Below are 17417 nucleotides of genomic sequence, written 5' to 3' on the forward strand. Positions count from 1 at the left end.
ACCACTATACAGTCCCATCATAGAGTACCACCACTGTACACTCCCATCATAGGGTACCGCCACTGTACACTCCCATCAAAGGGTACCGCCACTGTACACTCCCATCATAGAGTACTGCCACTGTACACTCCCATCATAGGGTACCACCACTGTACACTCCCATCATAGAGTACTGCCACTGTACACTCCCATCATAGGGTACCACCACTGTACATTCCCATCATAGGGTACCACCACTGTACACTCCCATCATAGGGTGATACAGTGGAATAATTAGTGAATCTAACCATCCAATAAAAGGGCACCACCAAGTGAAATATAGGTGATACACATACATCTACATTTTCCTATCAAAGGGTACTGCCATAGTCATATGTGAATCTTATACATAAACAAATGTACTTAAATATATGGGCCATTAAAAGATATCACAGAAGTGGAATAGATAAGACATCTGTAAAATTCTGTCAAAAAGAAAAAGGAAATTGAACTTTGCATGGTGGTACATAGGATAGCAGGGAAACTGTTTCATGTTAATTTCAAAAGATTGTCTAGAAACAAAAATCAGGTTTATTTGCTATAATTTTACTAAGGAAAATATAGATACATAGTACATATGTATATGTATAGGGGAATCTATTGGTGTTTATATGGAATGAAAAGTGTGACACTGGCATCTTTCTGGCATGCTTTTGCTGTAACTTTAAGCCTTTGAAAACTACACAGAAAGAGGTCTAATATTTTGTATGACCTCAACATGCTCAAAGGGTATTGTGGTCCATGGCCTTCAAATCTCTCAAGATTATGATATTTCTTTTGTCAATAAGTGGGATCAAAGTATTTTACAACGTGAACAAAGTTATGCAAGATTTTTGTCATTTTGGCATGATATGAAATTTTAAGGAGATGTAGATTAAAGATATTCTTCATGCTTCGAGGAGTTATGTTAATTTCCTGATACAAGTACATGTCACAATACAATTCAGGAATGAGGAAGACATGATTTTAATAAAGCAAAAGACCTTAAGTTTTACACTGTAATTCAATGACCTATGGAGACAACAAATAAAAAAAATCTTTTGCTTTAATCTTTATTTGATGTTTTGCTTCATAATGTAATTTATTGTTGTGTCCATACAGATGATTGTACAAACATAGGGAACATTGCAAAGGAGCTGATAAGGAGAGGCCATGTTTTCAAGCAGACATACTACCGGCATCCTTAACCTCTGACAGAGAACAAGAAATTAACCTCTGAAGGAATGGCTGAACGTGCTGGGGGCCCAGACTGTCTAAATACACCTCAGTAGCATGTGATTTGAAGTGTTTACGCTGTGACCGACTGTATAACGGATCGTAATGTTCCGTCAGCAGAGCCTCCACAAACTCTGGCCACTGCTGTCTCTCCCCCAGAGTTATCCAGTCCATCACTCTAGAACCACTGTGATGTTTTTGAAGTTTTAATAACTGTTCTTTTGTAAATTGAAAATTTTCAATATAGTCTGGATAAATCTGTATGATGTGTTGTATTCTTTCTTCCAAAGGTAAAGTTATCTTAAAATACTGTGATTTTCCCATTTCTTTGTGTAATACACTAGGTACATGTAATTTTCCAATCTTAACACTCTCGGATTCCATCCAGACAACTTTATCAGGATTAAATCTCCGCAGTCTATCCACAATCAGCGAGTCGAACCATTTCTGTGATGGCTGCGATCCATTTATGTCCCATCCCAGAACGGAACCCTTGTGATTAGCTAGACCCTCCAGGTCTAGAACTTGTTCACCAAGGGCAGATAACTGAGATAAAAGATGGGTCTTCCCCGAGCCTGTTGGACCTAAAGAAACACAGAAAAGAAAGTCGTAATCAGGAAGCTAAATCAGATACCAGTATATTAGATCATCAAATAACTTGTTTAGATTGTAAACAAGGGTTGTTTAAGTTTTTTTATTTATCTACATACATGTCATGCATGTTTTTACTTCTGACATTAACTACGGTATGTCTTGGTTTCCTGATGATTTCAAATTCTGAAGTAAAACTAAAAAATACAATTGAATTTTTAGATAAGAGGATAAATTGGCCGGCTCTAAGGTGTGTACCTGATAAGACCTTGAAGGTGAACTGTGTAGGTAGCTTTTCTAAACATTCCTTAACTTTGGCTTTATAAGTTTTGTATCCTTTTTCTAAAACAAACACATTAAATCCAATCTGTGCCATCACTATGGCAACACTTTGTGATCTCTGACCTCCCCGCCAACAGTAAATCAAGGGAGAGTACTCCTTTGGTTTTTCTGTTACATGGTCGTGAATTATTTGACTAATATTTTTTGTCACTAATTGAGCTCCATAAATCCGTCCTTTGAATGAATCCTCAGAATACAGTTTCCCGACCTCATGTCTCTCAATGTTACTCAGAACAGGGAGATTTATGGCCCCTGGAATGTGATCTTCTTTGTATTCATCCGGTGAACGGACATCGATCACTTCATTGACGTTTTGGTTGAATGGATCTGCAATTACCACAGGCAATCGAGACTTGGAGAAATGACGAAAAAACTGAGAGAACACTCGGCATTGTAAACGACTGCATGGAAGAGAGGGCATCTGTAAAAGAACACACAACAGTAGAGTTCACATTTTTTACTGGTATTATCGCTAGTTCTTGTAAACTAACACAGAAGTCAAATTTAAGTGATTAAGAGATGTGTTGAATGTTGATTCATAATTCCTAACCTTTAACAATCTCTGGCTGTAAAATAATGTAAAATAAAATGAGGCACACGTTCTTATTGATAAAAACATCAGTAGGCTAGAATTTTTGTAAAAGTATCAGTTTAAATATTACAAATAAAGGATTTTATGCTATGTTGCTCATCTTGAAACATCATCAGAAATCCACAATTGATTATAGTTTATACAGTTTTGAGCAGACAAGCCAGAAATCTATGTGATTAGGTAAAATGATGTTGGCATTTAAGTACACGCATTCAATTTACTTTAAAAAGCTGCTTTTAAGTGTATTGTTTAGCTAATTAAATGTCAGCTAAAACTTAACGAGGCCCAGTACAATTTGAGTACACATGCTTTCACACAGTATTTTATTTGTTATGACATTATTTTTTTTGCTTAGTTGACCCCATGGTGTTATGATTTCAACTGCAGATATTCAGCAAAATTTGTCCAAAATAGCTCGTTTGAGGAGTAAAAATTAATATTATTTTGTAATATAACCTTTATGTCTTGAAGTTTAAGCTCTATTTGGGCTTGGGTTGAAAACATGAAGAAGGTTCAGCAAGCCTACCCCCCTGTCATGAATATTAATGAAACCACAATAGGTAATCACAGATTACAAAGCTCACCGAGACGAGGCATCACCTTTATGAGGCATCACCTTTATGAGACCACCTTTATCATATTATATGAAAATCATAGTAACTGTTATTGTTCTTGGATATTCATGGATACAGTGTTGTTTGAAACAATATCGTATATAATATGTTAAAAACATTTATTTGACACAATATCGTATAAAGTATGTTAAAAAATTGATTGATAATCATTTCATATGGCATGTAAGATACAATGTTTATCAACACACTTATATTAAATATGATTATCATGCAATAATTGCATCCTATGATACTATCCAATATTGTGTGATATGTTATATCATATGATATAATAAATTATTGTAATGATACAATATGATATTGTAATATCAAGTTAGACATGTCATTGTACATGATATGATATTGTGTCTTGTTATACATAATCAATGTATATAATCACATAATACAGAACATGATACAATATAGTATCATATGATACAGAGAGAATAATAAATGTCAAAATCTGTATCACATCGCATATCAACCCTTCAGCCCTCCAGCTGATCAAGGAATGATATCAAGGAATGATATGGGCTGTGATACAGATTTTGACATGTATTGTTGTTTTAATTATATTTGAATTTAGAAAGCTAGTTTTCATTTTTCATGCTGAAAAAACTTACAAGCATATTATTACTATCTTCAAACCGCGTATTTTCGACGTCCAAATGTATTGTGACGTCATCTATACTTAAAAGATTTCGATCCTGACGTCATAGTTTCAACTTCAGATATGCATGGAAAAAGAGAATAAGATCCGAGGTAATCCAAATAAAAAGTACAATGGTGTTTTCGGAAAGGTGAAATAAAGGGTAGTGATACGAGTTGTGTGATAAAGGCGTGAGCCACCTTTCATATCAGGGGTGCAAAACCCTGTATTTTATACCAAGTATGTAATAAAATATAATATACAGAATACATCATAATATTGTAACTAATGATATTATATTGTATGATATTATACAATACCATACGATACAATATTAAGTACCATACAATATTGTATCATTTGATACAATTATAATATATATTACAATATAATATGATACAATATCATGCGATAAAATAATAAATTACATAATTATTATACAATATCATATTTTACAATACCATATCACATTTTACAATATCATATCATAATATACAATATTATTTATATATAACAATATCATATATTTATGATCAAACACAACTATCAAGCCAGTTTGAATAAGGTAGGTTTTTTTTTATCATCCTTGAAAATGGAGATCAGGCTCTGTATTAGAAGCTAGATTTATCTATACAGTGTATTATAGTTTAATCAACCATGCAAGTTTGAAATAGTACTATTATCTATTGAACATGTGACCGTTTCCAAAAAAACTAAATCTCCAGCGTCTGAAACTTAAGGCTCTGATTTAGGATCCACGCCTGTGTAGTGCATCAGAATCACAAGATGCATCATCTATTTAAATCTGATCAACATTGAACAAATAATAACTAAGATTTTTTTTATCAAAGGGAACCTGCTCCAAAAACTTTAACCAGCTCAAAAAACCTTAACCTCATTCAGCATCCGAAACTTATGGCTCAGATTCAGCATTCAAGCCTGTCAAATGGATAAGTATCATAAGTTAAAGATAAACCATCAATGTAAGTTTGGTGAAGTTAGGATCAGTAATAACTAAGATATAATCATCAGAGGTCACCTGCTCCAAAAACCTTATTCAGCATCCAAAACTATTGACTTAGATTCATTCAATGAGCATTCAAGCCTGTCGGGTGCATCAGTATCAATATACGAACCATCCATGAAGTATGGTGAAATTAGGACCAGTAATAACTAATATATGATCATCAGAGAGCACCTGCTCCAAAAACTTTAACCAGCTTAGAAAACCTTTACCTCATTCAGCATCCAAAACCTATGGCTCAGATTCAGCATTCAAGCCTGTCAATTAAAAACATCAGCATCATAAGATGCACCAGCCACAAAAAACTTTAACCTGCTCCAAAAACCTTAACAACCCCCAACATATGAAATTCATGGCCCAGATTCAGCATCCAAGTTTTCCAAGCCCATAAGTAGGTGACCCAAATGCAGCATCGATGCAAGTTTGGTAAAGATAGGACAAGTTATAACTTTGATACAGGGCCTGCAACAATTTAAAAACCTTAACAAAGTCCGGGCGCCGACGTCAGGTGAATAGCATAAGCCCCCCCTGACTTCGTTTTGAGGAGCTAAAAATGTCTAGATTATCTGTTTTGGAATGCCCCTCTAATTCACTTCAGGCTTCAATACAAAACTCAAAATAGAAAGTCTATGGGGGTTTTGCATTGTATCAGCCATGAAATAGTCCGAATGTTAAAGTTGAAAAATTGTGCGAGGTATTCCGAGTGAGTTTTGAATGACGAAAAGATGTAAATATTTCCCATTATAAATCTCTGTAAGAAATCTATTTTCGTTTCTATGAACTTTTATGAGTGAAAAATGATAATGTGTCAAATGAGGATATCTTGGTTATTTTCCCTTTTATCGATTTCAACTGTATTTCTTTCACAGGAATGTGTATTTTTCTTAAAATTCATCAAAAAGTGATGGAAGTAATAAATTGACTATTTTTAGCACCATTTGGACTATTCTCTTTTCAGAAGTGTCAGAAGTGGACAGGCATAGCCTATATCATTCAGGGAAAATGGAGTCGAAACATGGGTCGAAGTGTAAACCGTCTTTGGTTCTGACATTTACACGTTTTCCAAAATCAAAATATGAGGGCTTGCGAAGAGAAGTGGATGTAGGCTATGCCTGTCCACTTCTCAAAAGAGAATACATTTGGACTTGATCATTCATACGAATCAACTGATTAGTCAGAAACACTTAAAGAAAATCGGTACTCAAGATTGAGACAGTCTCTCTCCAATACTACCATTGGTGTTTTAGGTGGGTAATTATGTTATTGGTACAACATACCTCGATATAAAAAGTCCACGCTTGACATTAGTTCGAGTTTCCTCAAATTTTTACCGGATATTTCAAAATTACATCTAAAAACAAAACCATTCACTGATGAACTAGTTTCGGAATTGCCTAAAATGTATTTTATCTTGGCTACATACATTTTTCTTGTTATGTATTTTTGTTACCGTATATAAGCATTAAGCTTTTAAAACAAATAAACCATTAGGTAAATTGATTCCCTGTTTCACGTTATAATTAATGTCGAGTCAATTGTGGTAAGAGTTATCTCCCTCCCGTGCCACGAATGAACATCCGGGAAATTTTATGAAAAGCAGACAGACCTAGGAGGTGAAAACACTCGTCCAAAGCAAAATCGTCTGAGTTAACTGAGGTAGTTCATAGCTTTATATGTTTGTATGGTCTCTGTTATGTCAGAAAGCATGCATTTCTTTAAAAATAGAATATGAAGTGGCCAATGCGTCAATGCTTTTTCTCCTTTAAGGTTATTGATTATTTTTTGTTTCAGAATAATAATTAGATATAGCAAAGCCTCTGAATATTGGCATTTATTTACACTGATGTAATCTGGGGAAAACCATGATCACGATTTTGAAATGATGTTTGGTACAGGGTTTAATTTCTTGGTTATCAGGTGAACTTTGAAATAGATTTCAACAGACTACTGTCGTGTATCCGCGCCGGTAGTGACATGTTTGGATAACGTGAAAATGGCGTATCCATTGCAAAAACAATGAGTGTTGTGTTCTTTTATCTATCGACAATGAGGTAAATATTAATTAAAACAATCGTAACAGTCGTTCATATTTTTCTTACGGTTTTGCAGTTGAAAAGAGCGAGTGTTATTTTTGTTCATCGTAAATAAAAACGACTTATTTTTAGGAATATCAATCGTAACGCTAAATCCAAGATCTATTTCGAGATAACGTAGATAATATAACACATTCTAAAAATCTGAAGCAGCCAAAATTAATTTGAAAGATTACTCTAACCAAATGAAATCACTTCAATATATTTTTAATACACTAATATGTATAAAAATAGCAATAACTTCATGCACCTGCTAAATAAAAAGTACGGTTTGGATTAACGAATTATTCCGGTTTGGATGATAAAATATAAATTGTGCAAATGGTACGGTTTAAATAATTTTAAGATATAGCATTTTTTATATTTCAGACAAAAATGAAACAGCTTGCCTTTTATCGGTGTGCAACTGTGGGTCTGCTAAGTCATATTTACTCTGTTGTTAAAAATAGTTGGTCCAAAAATCCAAGTGATGACGAGACCTGAGTAAACGTCGCCATTTTAATTTTTTAATCATAATTTCCACCAGAAAATCAAAACGATAAATATGTATCTATGTATATTACTGATCAAGAAGTTTTGTTGATTTCTTCAATGAACAAACTAAAATAATAAAATTGATTACACAATATACCGGTATTTTACATTCTGCTGATTTCATTTCCAATGTATATTGCTAATCTGTTCATAATTTTGTACATGCATGTTAGTTAAAATCCATAACCAATATTTAGTTCTTTTGTATTGCAATTACAAATCATGGGAGCTAATGCTTACGAAGAGGACATAAGCACCTAAGTACAGTGCATGCGTAGAAAGTGAACGAATAAATAATTTACAACATTATAATTTAGTTTATTGAATTCTTTCTTTGGTGACTCATGCGGGAAATTAAGGTGGCGATTCTGCAGAAAAATACAAAACTAGCGTTGGTATTAAACATGAAAGTATAATAATAAAAATTTCATCGTTAAAAATTTGCCAAAGCACGGTTTTAAGGCTGTTGCAATCTAAAAAGTTGTTTGGAGACGTTACAATTATTAATTGAAAAAATTAGACAAGTGTATATAAATAGTAATAAATACAGGTTTTTGGCATATGTGATACAGATGACATCACACAACTCGCATCGGCCTCCGTGGCTGATACAGGTTATCAGCCCTAGGGCTCATACGAATCCTTGTATCACACCCCTTGCAGAACTCGTCTGCCTTTTTCGTACTGGCATTTGTACATGTTTACAGACTAAATATTTAAGTGCAGTTGAAAACTTCAAATGCTAGCAAATGTTTTGGAGCAGTTAACTTTTAAAGCCTGAGGAAATTCCAGTTCAGTAGCTATATGTTTATTAAAACAATTAAATCATATATTTTTATATAATATATGTACATGTACATACTACTTTCACATGATATTAAAATCAATTTGTTCAAGTTCATTTTAAAGAAAAAATTATTACTAAGTATGTGATAAATATGATAATATATACCCCTTTTCCATATCACAGCCTGCATCAGCCCTTCACCAATATCAACCCTCGGGCCTACGGCCCTCGGGCTGATATTGGAGTTGGTATAATTCTGTCTTTTGACTGATCTCTTTTGATTTTTTTTCCCCAGATATCGTTTACATCATATAAAGTTAGCCTCATGACTTGATCAAAACTGTCGTAAACACATGTTTATATTTGTGTCGTAAAGATTTTGGTAAGGCTGAATCTTTCTAAATTCGATTGAATGATTATGCAACAGACTTAACATATATGTACATGTAAAACACTCTGTGTGCATTTTTTATAATTAAGCCAAGTTATTTTGAGCTTGTATCGTGTAAAATTGAAATTCAAATAACGGTATATAAAGTTTTGTTGACTTAGATATGCAAGTCTTTCAACGTGTATGTTTATTTCTTTAAACAATGTGAATTCAAATGTCAAATGTCACACGACGATCTCCATGATATTGAAAGCATGCTTTGCAGTGAGGGCATGTACATCGCACAATACCGATGCAATATCCCCTTCGCGAAAATATAATTAAAAGAACAGTTTAAACTCTTATATATTAACCACATCCAAACCGTATCAGATGCGCATCCAAACCGTTCCTATTTGGAAAAACAAGGTCATCCAAACCTGTTCCGTTGTTCACAATTAATCGACATAAACTGCTTGTTTACATAAGTTTCACATAAACTTCGTAGAAATTTAAAGATTGAAAATGCTTTTAAATAGATTTGACGATCTCATTAATGTAAAAGTAAACAATGTAAGCGTTAAATAACACGAAAACTTATCAAGAAACGAACGGTGCCGCCATTTTGACGTTATCCAAACATGTCACTACCGGCGCGGATACACGACAGTGAGACACTGAAGTCCGATGACAGCTGACAGCCTGTCTGTGTACATAACTTTATTTAGCATTTCTTCATCTATAGCTTCAGAACTGTAGCTGTACACAAGTATTAGGGTTGGAAAACCTTAAATTAATTACACTTGTCCACAGGGGCCAAGCCCGTTTTAATATTAATTTCAATGTAACCATAAATAAAGAAAGGGGTCGAACTCTGACCCAGAATAAAAAACTACCAGCTTGCTTCAAAAGCCTAATAAATCAATTATTTTTTACAACACTTGCAATATGCGTGTATTTTTCAGAAAAATAATGTCTAAGATACACTCATGCCGAATTTCAAGTCGATGGGTCTTAAAATAGCGAAGATATACGTCATTATTCTCTCGAATTCGCCAGTTTATTTTTACTTGGTCCAGGGCTCACGATGGGATTTTGCCTCTGACAACAGCAGTATTGCAACAAGTCGAGAAACATTCGCACTAATCTTTTAAAATCTCACATCAAATAAACGCTACTTACATCCTTAAATTCCGATAAAATTCCGTAAATACTCTCCAAACTGAACTTTTATTCTGCAGCCACATTGACTGCTGTTGTCAGAGGCAAAATCCCATCGTGAGCCCTGGACCGGTAAATGTCAGAGTAAAAATAAACTGGCAAATTCGAGAGAATAATGACATATATCTTCGCTATTTTAAGACCCATCAACTTGAAATTCGGCATGAGTGTATCTTAGGCATTATTTTTCTGAAAAATACAAGCATATTGCAAGTGTTTTAAAAAATGATTGATTTATTAGGCTTTTGAAGCGAGCTGGTAGTTTTTTATCTGGGTCAGAGTTTGACCCCTTTCTTTATTTATGGTTACATTGAAATTAATGTTAAAACGGGTTTGGCCCCTGTGCACTTGTCAGGAAAAAAATGCGGTATATGAGCACAAGATTAGGATCAGTTTTAGATATATACTTATAGTACATTATTATAGTATTGTCAATATGTACTTACTAAACTTCAGACAGTTAAGTGTCATTTACTTACCTCTGGATTTTGTAAATTACCCTGATCAGCCCCACAAAGTCAGTAGTATGATTTGTATATGAGTGAAATTGCAACAAATGCGATTGACTCTCAATCTGCACATAAATTCTTCACAGATGTAAATTTTCTACAAAAGAATCATTTTGTGTTTAAATGTATTAGTAAAGAAGATTTTTAATCCAAAAGGACTATATTTGGTATGGTCAAATATCTGCCCCCAATTTTAACCAATTTCTAAATAGTGTTGTATAAAAATCAAATCTTCATAAATCATTGTACAGAGGATGCCTATCACTTTAATCTTGATTTCATTCATCATTGCTCATTCGCTGTTTATCTATGATGCCACCTTAATGACCAAATTCCCGCAATTTTGCAAGCAAATGAAAATATTGTCATTATTAATTCATATTTTGCATTCAGAAGTATAGAGCGCAGGTCTGCTCAAGTGAGTTAAGTACAATTTTAACATGTTTTTTTTTCTCAAATAATAATACACATCATATTAAAAAAAATTGTACTTGAGCAAGCCTGTGCTCTATGTTTCCCAGTCAAAAAACCCTCAGTTAACACCCATATTTTGCTACAAAACTTCAATTTATCAAAATAAGGCAATTTTCATGATGTCATTTCTACATTATGACGTCACTTTAGTGATAACCTTTTACACTCTTTTTCCGATATGATTTCAACTATCTTAAAACTACTTTATTTTTTAAGCTTTTTAAAAAACTTTAATTTTGGGGGCAAAAAATGCCTAATACCGCACAGTCCTTTGATTACTGTTTTGTGTGATGTAAAATGCAGTTTTTTAAGTGTGACAAACAGATGCACTTCAGTTTGTCAATTAAAAAAAAAATAGAGCTATAGTTTTACACCTATTCTTTACCCAAAGGCTTTGAATCTCTAAATAAATATCCTCATCTTGATACATTTCCACTATTAGAATGCAAGTAAAGTCATTATATTAATTTTTAAAACCCTTCTACGGTGCTTATCCCCAGTGCTAAGCAGATGAGAGTCATTTACTTTCCCGTGACGGAACACCAGTCAATCGCAGGTTACCTCCCAGCGTAAGCCGGTATACAATTTCAGCTGGGTGGTGGGTGGATTGAGACATTGATTATGTAGATAAAGTCCCTTGCCTAAGTACATAACGCACAACATCAAGTGACCACAGTGTGGTTTGAACTAGAAACCTTTTGAATACTGTATTTGCCACCAAACCATGTTAAGGTTAAGATGCAACTAGTGGCAAGTTTTTAGTTCATCTTGGTCCCTGTACATTGCTCCTTATAATTTGAATAAATCTCTTTTTCTCATAGTCAGTTTAAACTGGATAAAAAGAGTGCCCCTTATATTAGCATGTTTGCATAAAATTTGAAAAATGGTGTACTTGATTTTACTTGGATTTTTGTAAGGTACTGGTGTAGATTACATGTTTAAAAGGGTCCTCTTATTTAATTCTTATTTAATACAACAGATGTCCTATATGATACCAACTTAACTCTGTTATTATTGCATGTCTACTGATTGCAGTGGATATTGTATTACTTTGACATGCATGCAACAGCCGAAAGTGAATGTCATAATTCAGATCTTGCAGTGGTTGAACAGAAGTGTTTTCCAGTGGGGAAAATTGCATGGCTGCATATATTTTAGCAGTAATACAACAAATATCCATGAAAAAGGCAAAAGCAGCATTTATAGAAAATTTCTTAAAACATGTAATTTGATAAAAGGAAGTACTATTTGATATGAAGATGGATGTAGACGTGTGTTGAAAATCTTGATTTTAATTTAGCGATTGATTTCAAATTGAAGTTTACAACATTTTATGAAGAAATTATGATACATTGTAAAATATATTTATTTTGGAAAATTTTGATAAAGAATAATATGAATAAACACACACAAATTAAAGTCTAATGTGAACAACATCATGAAGTTTGTATCAAATTAGCAAGTGATTATTTAGTTTGAATCTTCTAAATATTTGATGGATATTTTGTCGATTTGAATCCAAGAGTAGAAAACCTTCCTCAGATAAATAACCTCTGTGGAACCAATGTACATGTTCACAAATCTGCTGCTTTATGTGTTTGGAAAATTAGACATTGAGTTGTTGCAAATGGTCTTTTGTGTTTGTTCTTTTCCCCGGATCCCTGATAAGTGATGATATGGGTTTAAAAAGACACTTTACACGTAACATCCCCTGTAGGACATAAAGGAACCAATACCTACTCCATTAGTTACAAAACTTACTCAGTCATGTAAAGTTCACATGGCCACTGCCGCCAGTAGGTAAATGAGAGGCTGTTTACTAGGATTTTGGCTGTGATTTTTTTTAATGCATGATTATAAGAAATGCTGGTACATCTAGAAAGAGGCTTGTGTACCATGTTCTGTGATTTGCCTCCATTATGTTCTAAGTTTCTTTGTTAGCTTCAGTTTAGTGTACATTGGAGATACATTGTACAAACAGCAAGACACCGACTGTAACTTCATACAGGGTTGTTGTCTTTATTCAGAAGTAATGATCATTCCTCAGGAAACTGTGGGTGGAAGTTCTCCTGACAGCCCGGTAATGCATACACATTCCGTCGGAACCTAATCCCCACCTAGACAGACTTGATCAATGAATCCATGACCGGGACTTGGTTATATTTCTGACATGTTTCCTTTGCTTAATAATTATATCATTGAGTGTCTCCGCAATTTAGTACGGCAAAGATTATGATGATATTTATGTTCAAGGTCTTTTGGCTATATATTGCTACGATATTGAATGGTTCAAGATCCTTGGACTATGATTTACAAATTACAATGATCATAAATAGTTCAAGGATTATGGGATGATGCTATTTTGTGCTACAATCATGTCGTGAATTATGCTAATTTTTTAGTAGCCACTCAAGGATAGCTGTGATAAAAACTTTTAGTGCTCTCTTCCAATATTAGAAATTGACCTTAGATTATTTTTCCATAATTATTTTTATTTTTTACATCTGTGACATTTACTTGATTTTAAAACTTGTGCTGATCTATCCCTACTTGATACAGTAGATACAATAGTCAGATACACACCTGAAGGACCTAGTCCTAGTTGATTTAAACTTGAAGTTGGCTTGAACAGTCCTACATAGAGGTGGTGATTTACAATAGAACTGTCAGCAATGTCTTAACATTATCCATCTTATGGAATGATCCTTACGTACAAAGTTATGACCCACACAAGTCGTCGTGGAGAATATAATTTTTACCCATCAGTCATTCTGTAAGTCCTGAAATAACTTCTTGAGGAGTAGATCTGTTCATTATCCTCATTTAGATTGTTTAAGGATCCTATTCTTTTTAAGACTGTGAGATTTTTTAAAGGTCACTGAGAATATAATTCAGTATATATGAAGTACAAGGGGATTATTTTTAAAAACTATTGTATTGTCAATGAAGGGTTGTTTAAAAATTTTCCAAATGGCTAAAGTTTTTTCATTCTTCCTTCTGGATATGCTATCATTACTTTTGATTTTATATTTATGAAAGACAGGAGTCCATTGTGTTATTTTGACAATAATGTAAACTGACAAAGAAGATGTAGGTATTATCTGGATGAATGGCATGCTGTTGTTGATTGATATTAAAGGTGTTAATTTACCTGTGGTCACCCACTGATGGCTATTGTACACACTGACCTATAGATGTCAGTGTTTGCACTAGCCCTGACAGATCAAGTAAGCCGTTATAACCATTACCTCCCCCTAACCGCGGCAGTAGAGAGCCAGTATACTTTACTGTATAGCTGTGTGCAGAGGCTGAGAGACTCCTCCGCCATTAAACGCTCCAATAGAATGGCTTATTGATCTGTCTTCTGCTGGTGGTGCTGTAACACGGCACAAAGTTTGACCCATGAGGCAAGAAGGACTGGTTCAGGTAGGGCTACTCTCACTTAACCTTGCTGCTCAGCCATAATGACGGTAACTGTTTTAATGTCGTTGGACTGTTTTAGTGCTATTTATATGTTGTGCAATGAGGATAATTAGTTTCACTTTTTAATTTTTTTTGCTGCAGATTTGGCAGCGTGTTAAGTGGTGTATAACTTTAGGCGGAATAGGAAACAAGATTTGTCATGCATTAAATTTGATCTCGCATCATGTTAATGGAATTAATCAAATGAGTTTTGAATTTAGAGAATACATCATTCTATTCAAGTTCACATCATTACTATTCAAATTTATTGGAAATTTCTGAAAATTACAAGGAATTGCATGATTTTATTTCATCTTGCTGGAATAGAGTTTGAATACATGTACCAGTATTACATATGATTATAAAAACAGTTTGATGTAGATTTTTAAATTAATCCTACTGTCCAGTCTTAGGAAGTAGACTGACCTGTGTCTTGACTTTAGATGGTATGATGTGTGTATTAAATTAGGAATTATTAGAAATGGCTTTTTGGGTGGATAGGAACACTGAGTTTTTTAAATGAGTGAATTGGCCAGGACTGTAACCTCCCAGAAAGCAGGCCAACTCTCTAACCCATTTAAAGACCAATTATTATTGATGCGGGGGATCTCTATAAAACGTTGAGATAGGTGGATCTTTATTAAAGAAATGTTTGTATTGTATATTATACTTCTTTAGAAAGGGCTGACCAAATCTACAGGAATATTGACTGTGAATTAAAAATATTAATGAGAATATTTAGCAGGAAGGTGAGAGCATGTTAAGAGAACCCCAATAGCGCATTATTAGCTCTCTCATTATTGATTAGGTAAATATTTTTTGTGATATTAGTTTACGGTTGAACTGTATTTGGAAAAGTTTACATTAAACATTTGATCTATTCATTGACAAATGAATCATGGTTCATCAATAAAACAGAAGTGTAAATAATACAAGGTTATATAGATCCAGTGAGTGTATATAACCCCACTCAATGACTGTGCTGTAAATGTATTACATTTAGGATGACTCGATGACTGTGCTGTAAATGTATTACATTTAGGATGACTCGATGACTGTGCTGTAAATGTATTACATTTAGGATGACTCAATAACGGTACTGTAAATGTATTACATTTAGGATGACTCAATGACTGTACTGTAAACTTATTACATTTGGCTTGACTCAATGACTGTACTGTAAATGTATTACATTTAGGGTGACTCAATGACTGTACTGTAAATGTATTACATTAAGAATGACTCAATGACTGTACTGTAAACTTATTACATTTGGCATGACTCAATGACTGTACTGTAAATGTATTACATTTGGGATGACTCGATGACTGTACTGTAAATGTATTACATTAAGGATGACTCAATGACTGTACTGTAAATGTATTACATTTGGGATGACTCGATGACTGTACTGTAAATGTATTACATTAAGGATGACTCAATGACTGTACTGTAAACTTATTACATTTGGCATGACTCAATGACTACTGTAAACTTATTACATTTGGTATGACTCAATGACTGTATTGAAACTTATTAAATTTGGCTTGACTCAATGACTGTAGTGTAAACTTATTAGTCCCCTTCCAGTTTTCACCGGAGGGGACTATAGCTTTCCTCTGCGTCCGTCAGTCCGTCCGTCTGTCTGTCTGTCTGTCTGTCTGTCCCACTTCAGTTTTCCACACTTTTTTTCTTTATGCGTTTGAAGAATAATATGAAATTTGCTGAACAGCTTCAAAATGTCAAACTGCAGATCAAGTTTACACTTTTGTAGCATCTGGTTGACATATTTTAGAGAAAAATTTTTATATTCCAATGTTTAATGTTCGGGTTTGTTATCAGGTTTGGTGTGTATTGAATAAACGAGGAAAGTATGTAGTCAGTAATAATATCGTGCATTACTTGGACCATTCGTTGTATTGTTTCTAACAAACAAATAAGTTCCGTAAAATAGTGTCAAGCATTGTGTTGTAAATTTAATCGACAGGGGTTTTTGTATTATTACAATCAGGTTCGTTATCGGATTGGTCTGTTGATTTGGGGTACAGAAGACGGTAAGAAATGATATTCTGCATTACAGTCCATTGTTTTCACAAATTTCTACAAACCGGTAGGGGACGTGTATTGCTTATGCAATACTCTCAGAATGTTTGTTTTATCTTGGACATTTGAATCATCCTGTACCTCATGCACTTGCATACACCCCCTCCTAATAATAACAATTAATGGGAAAACAATCAGGATGCTGCTAGTACCGGTACTTGTCCTTGTTGACCAAGGCATTTTATTATCTTCTGTACTATTATACAGACATCACACTGACACATTTGGTATATATATAGTTTTTACAAAACATGAACAACCTCAAAGAAGTTTTGCCATGGAGAAAAAGGCATAGTACCGACTGAAGTTGTGAAGGCATGCTGTATGAGGATAATGCACCATCAGACAGGAGCATCCTTAGTAGAGCACGATGCATTGTCAAATCCACCAAATCACTCTATCATATACAATTAAGGCATACAAAGTCAGGGATTTTATGTGCTTCACTGTTAGAAGGAGACCAAGATTCCAGAGAGACACTGAATAAGGGTTGTTATGGTAACTGATCAATATATTGAGTTAATTGCCAATATTGCAGCATTTAAGTCCTGTGTTTGGTGTGTGGCTGCCTATTGATGTAGCAGCTTTTTTATCTGTAAAATTCAAGACAATGTGAGAAAGCCCAGGAATCAATGGCTGTGTTTTGAAACCATTCAACGGGCATTGATTTGTATAGGAATGTAGTGGTCTGTCGATCCATATACCCCAGACTTCTGTAGGCTAGCAATCACAGAACAGAGGCCTGGAGGGCTTGGTAATTAAAACGCAACTCCCCGAACACAGCACTGAAACTCTGTG

At 34.1% G+C, this 17417-nt stretch overlaps 3 protein-coding genes across 9 annotated transcripts in view; 2 read left to right on the plus strand and 1 right to left on the minus strand.

Annotated features, from left to right (window-relative positions):
• LOC128167123 (ERI1 exoribonuclease 3-like) overlaps positions 1 to 1280 on the plus strand; it is an 11033-nt gene extending 9753 nt beyond the window's left edge. Inside the window, exon 7 of the mRNA XM_052832671.1 lies at positions 1141 to 1280. Coding sequence (XP_052688631.1) covers positions 1141 to 1226 — 86 coding nt within the window. The 3' untranslated portion in view covers positions 1227 to 1280. The remainder of the gene's footprint in view (positions 1 to 1140) is intronic.
• Positions 1076 to 14036, minus strand: LOC128167120 (tRNA 2-selenouridine synthase-like). 3 transcript variants are annotated; one of them, XM_052832663.1, is made up of 3 exons: positions 13638 to 14036; positions 2104 to 2608; positions 1076 to 1838 (listed from the first exon to the last, which is right to left on the minus strand). In XM_052832663.1, exons 2-3 carry the CDS (start codon positions 2606 to 2608, stop codon positions 1198 to 1200), a joined length of 1146 nt encoding a protein of 381 aa, XP_052688623.1. In that variant the 5' UTR covers positions 13638 to 14036; the 3' UTR covers positions 1076 to 1197. The 3 variants fall into 3 exon arrangements, with proteins under 3 accessions (XP_052688623.1, XP_052688622.1, XP_052688621.1); XM_052832662.1 differs by lacking the exon at positions 13638 to 14036 and adding an exon at positions 6344 to 6478; XM_052832661.1 differs by lacking the exon at positions 13638 to 14036 and adding an exon at positions 4017 to 4037.
• LOC128167121 (ras-related protein Rab-3-like) overlaps positions 2525 to 17417 on the plus strand; it is a 25678-nt gene continuing 10785 nt past the window's right edge. Inside the window, exon 1 of one of the 5 annotated variants that reach the window (XM_052832665.1) lies at positions 2525 to 2628. In XM_052832665.1, the coding sequence (XP_052688625.1) occupies positions 2593 to 2628 (36 nt within the window). In that variant the 5' untranslated portion in view covers positions 2525 to 2592. Of the gene's footprint in view, positions 2629 to 6607; positions 6723 to 14329; positions 14525 to 17417 lie in introns of those variants that run through there. The other 4 variants (XM_052832664.1, XM_052832668.1, XM_052832666.1 and 1 more) reach the window with 4 other exon arrangements.

Source organism: Crassostrea angulata, chromosome 10 (assembly GCF_025612915.1).
Source record: "Crassostrea angulata isolate pt1a10 chromosome 10, ASM2561291v2, whole genome shotgun sequence".
NCBI lineage: Eukaryota > Metazoa > Mollusca > Bivalvia > Ostreida > Ostreidae > Magallana > Magallana angulata.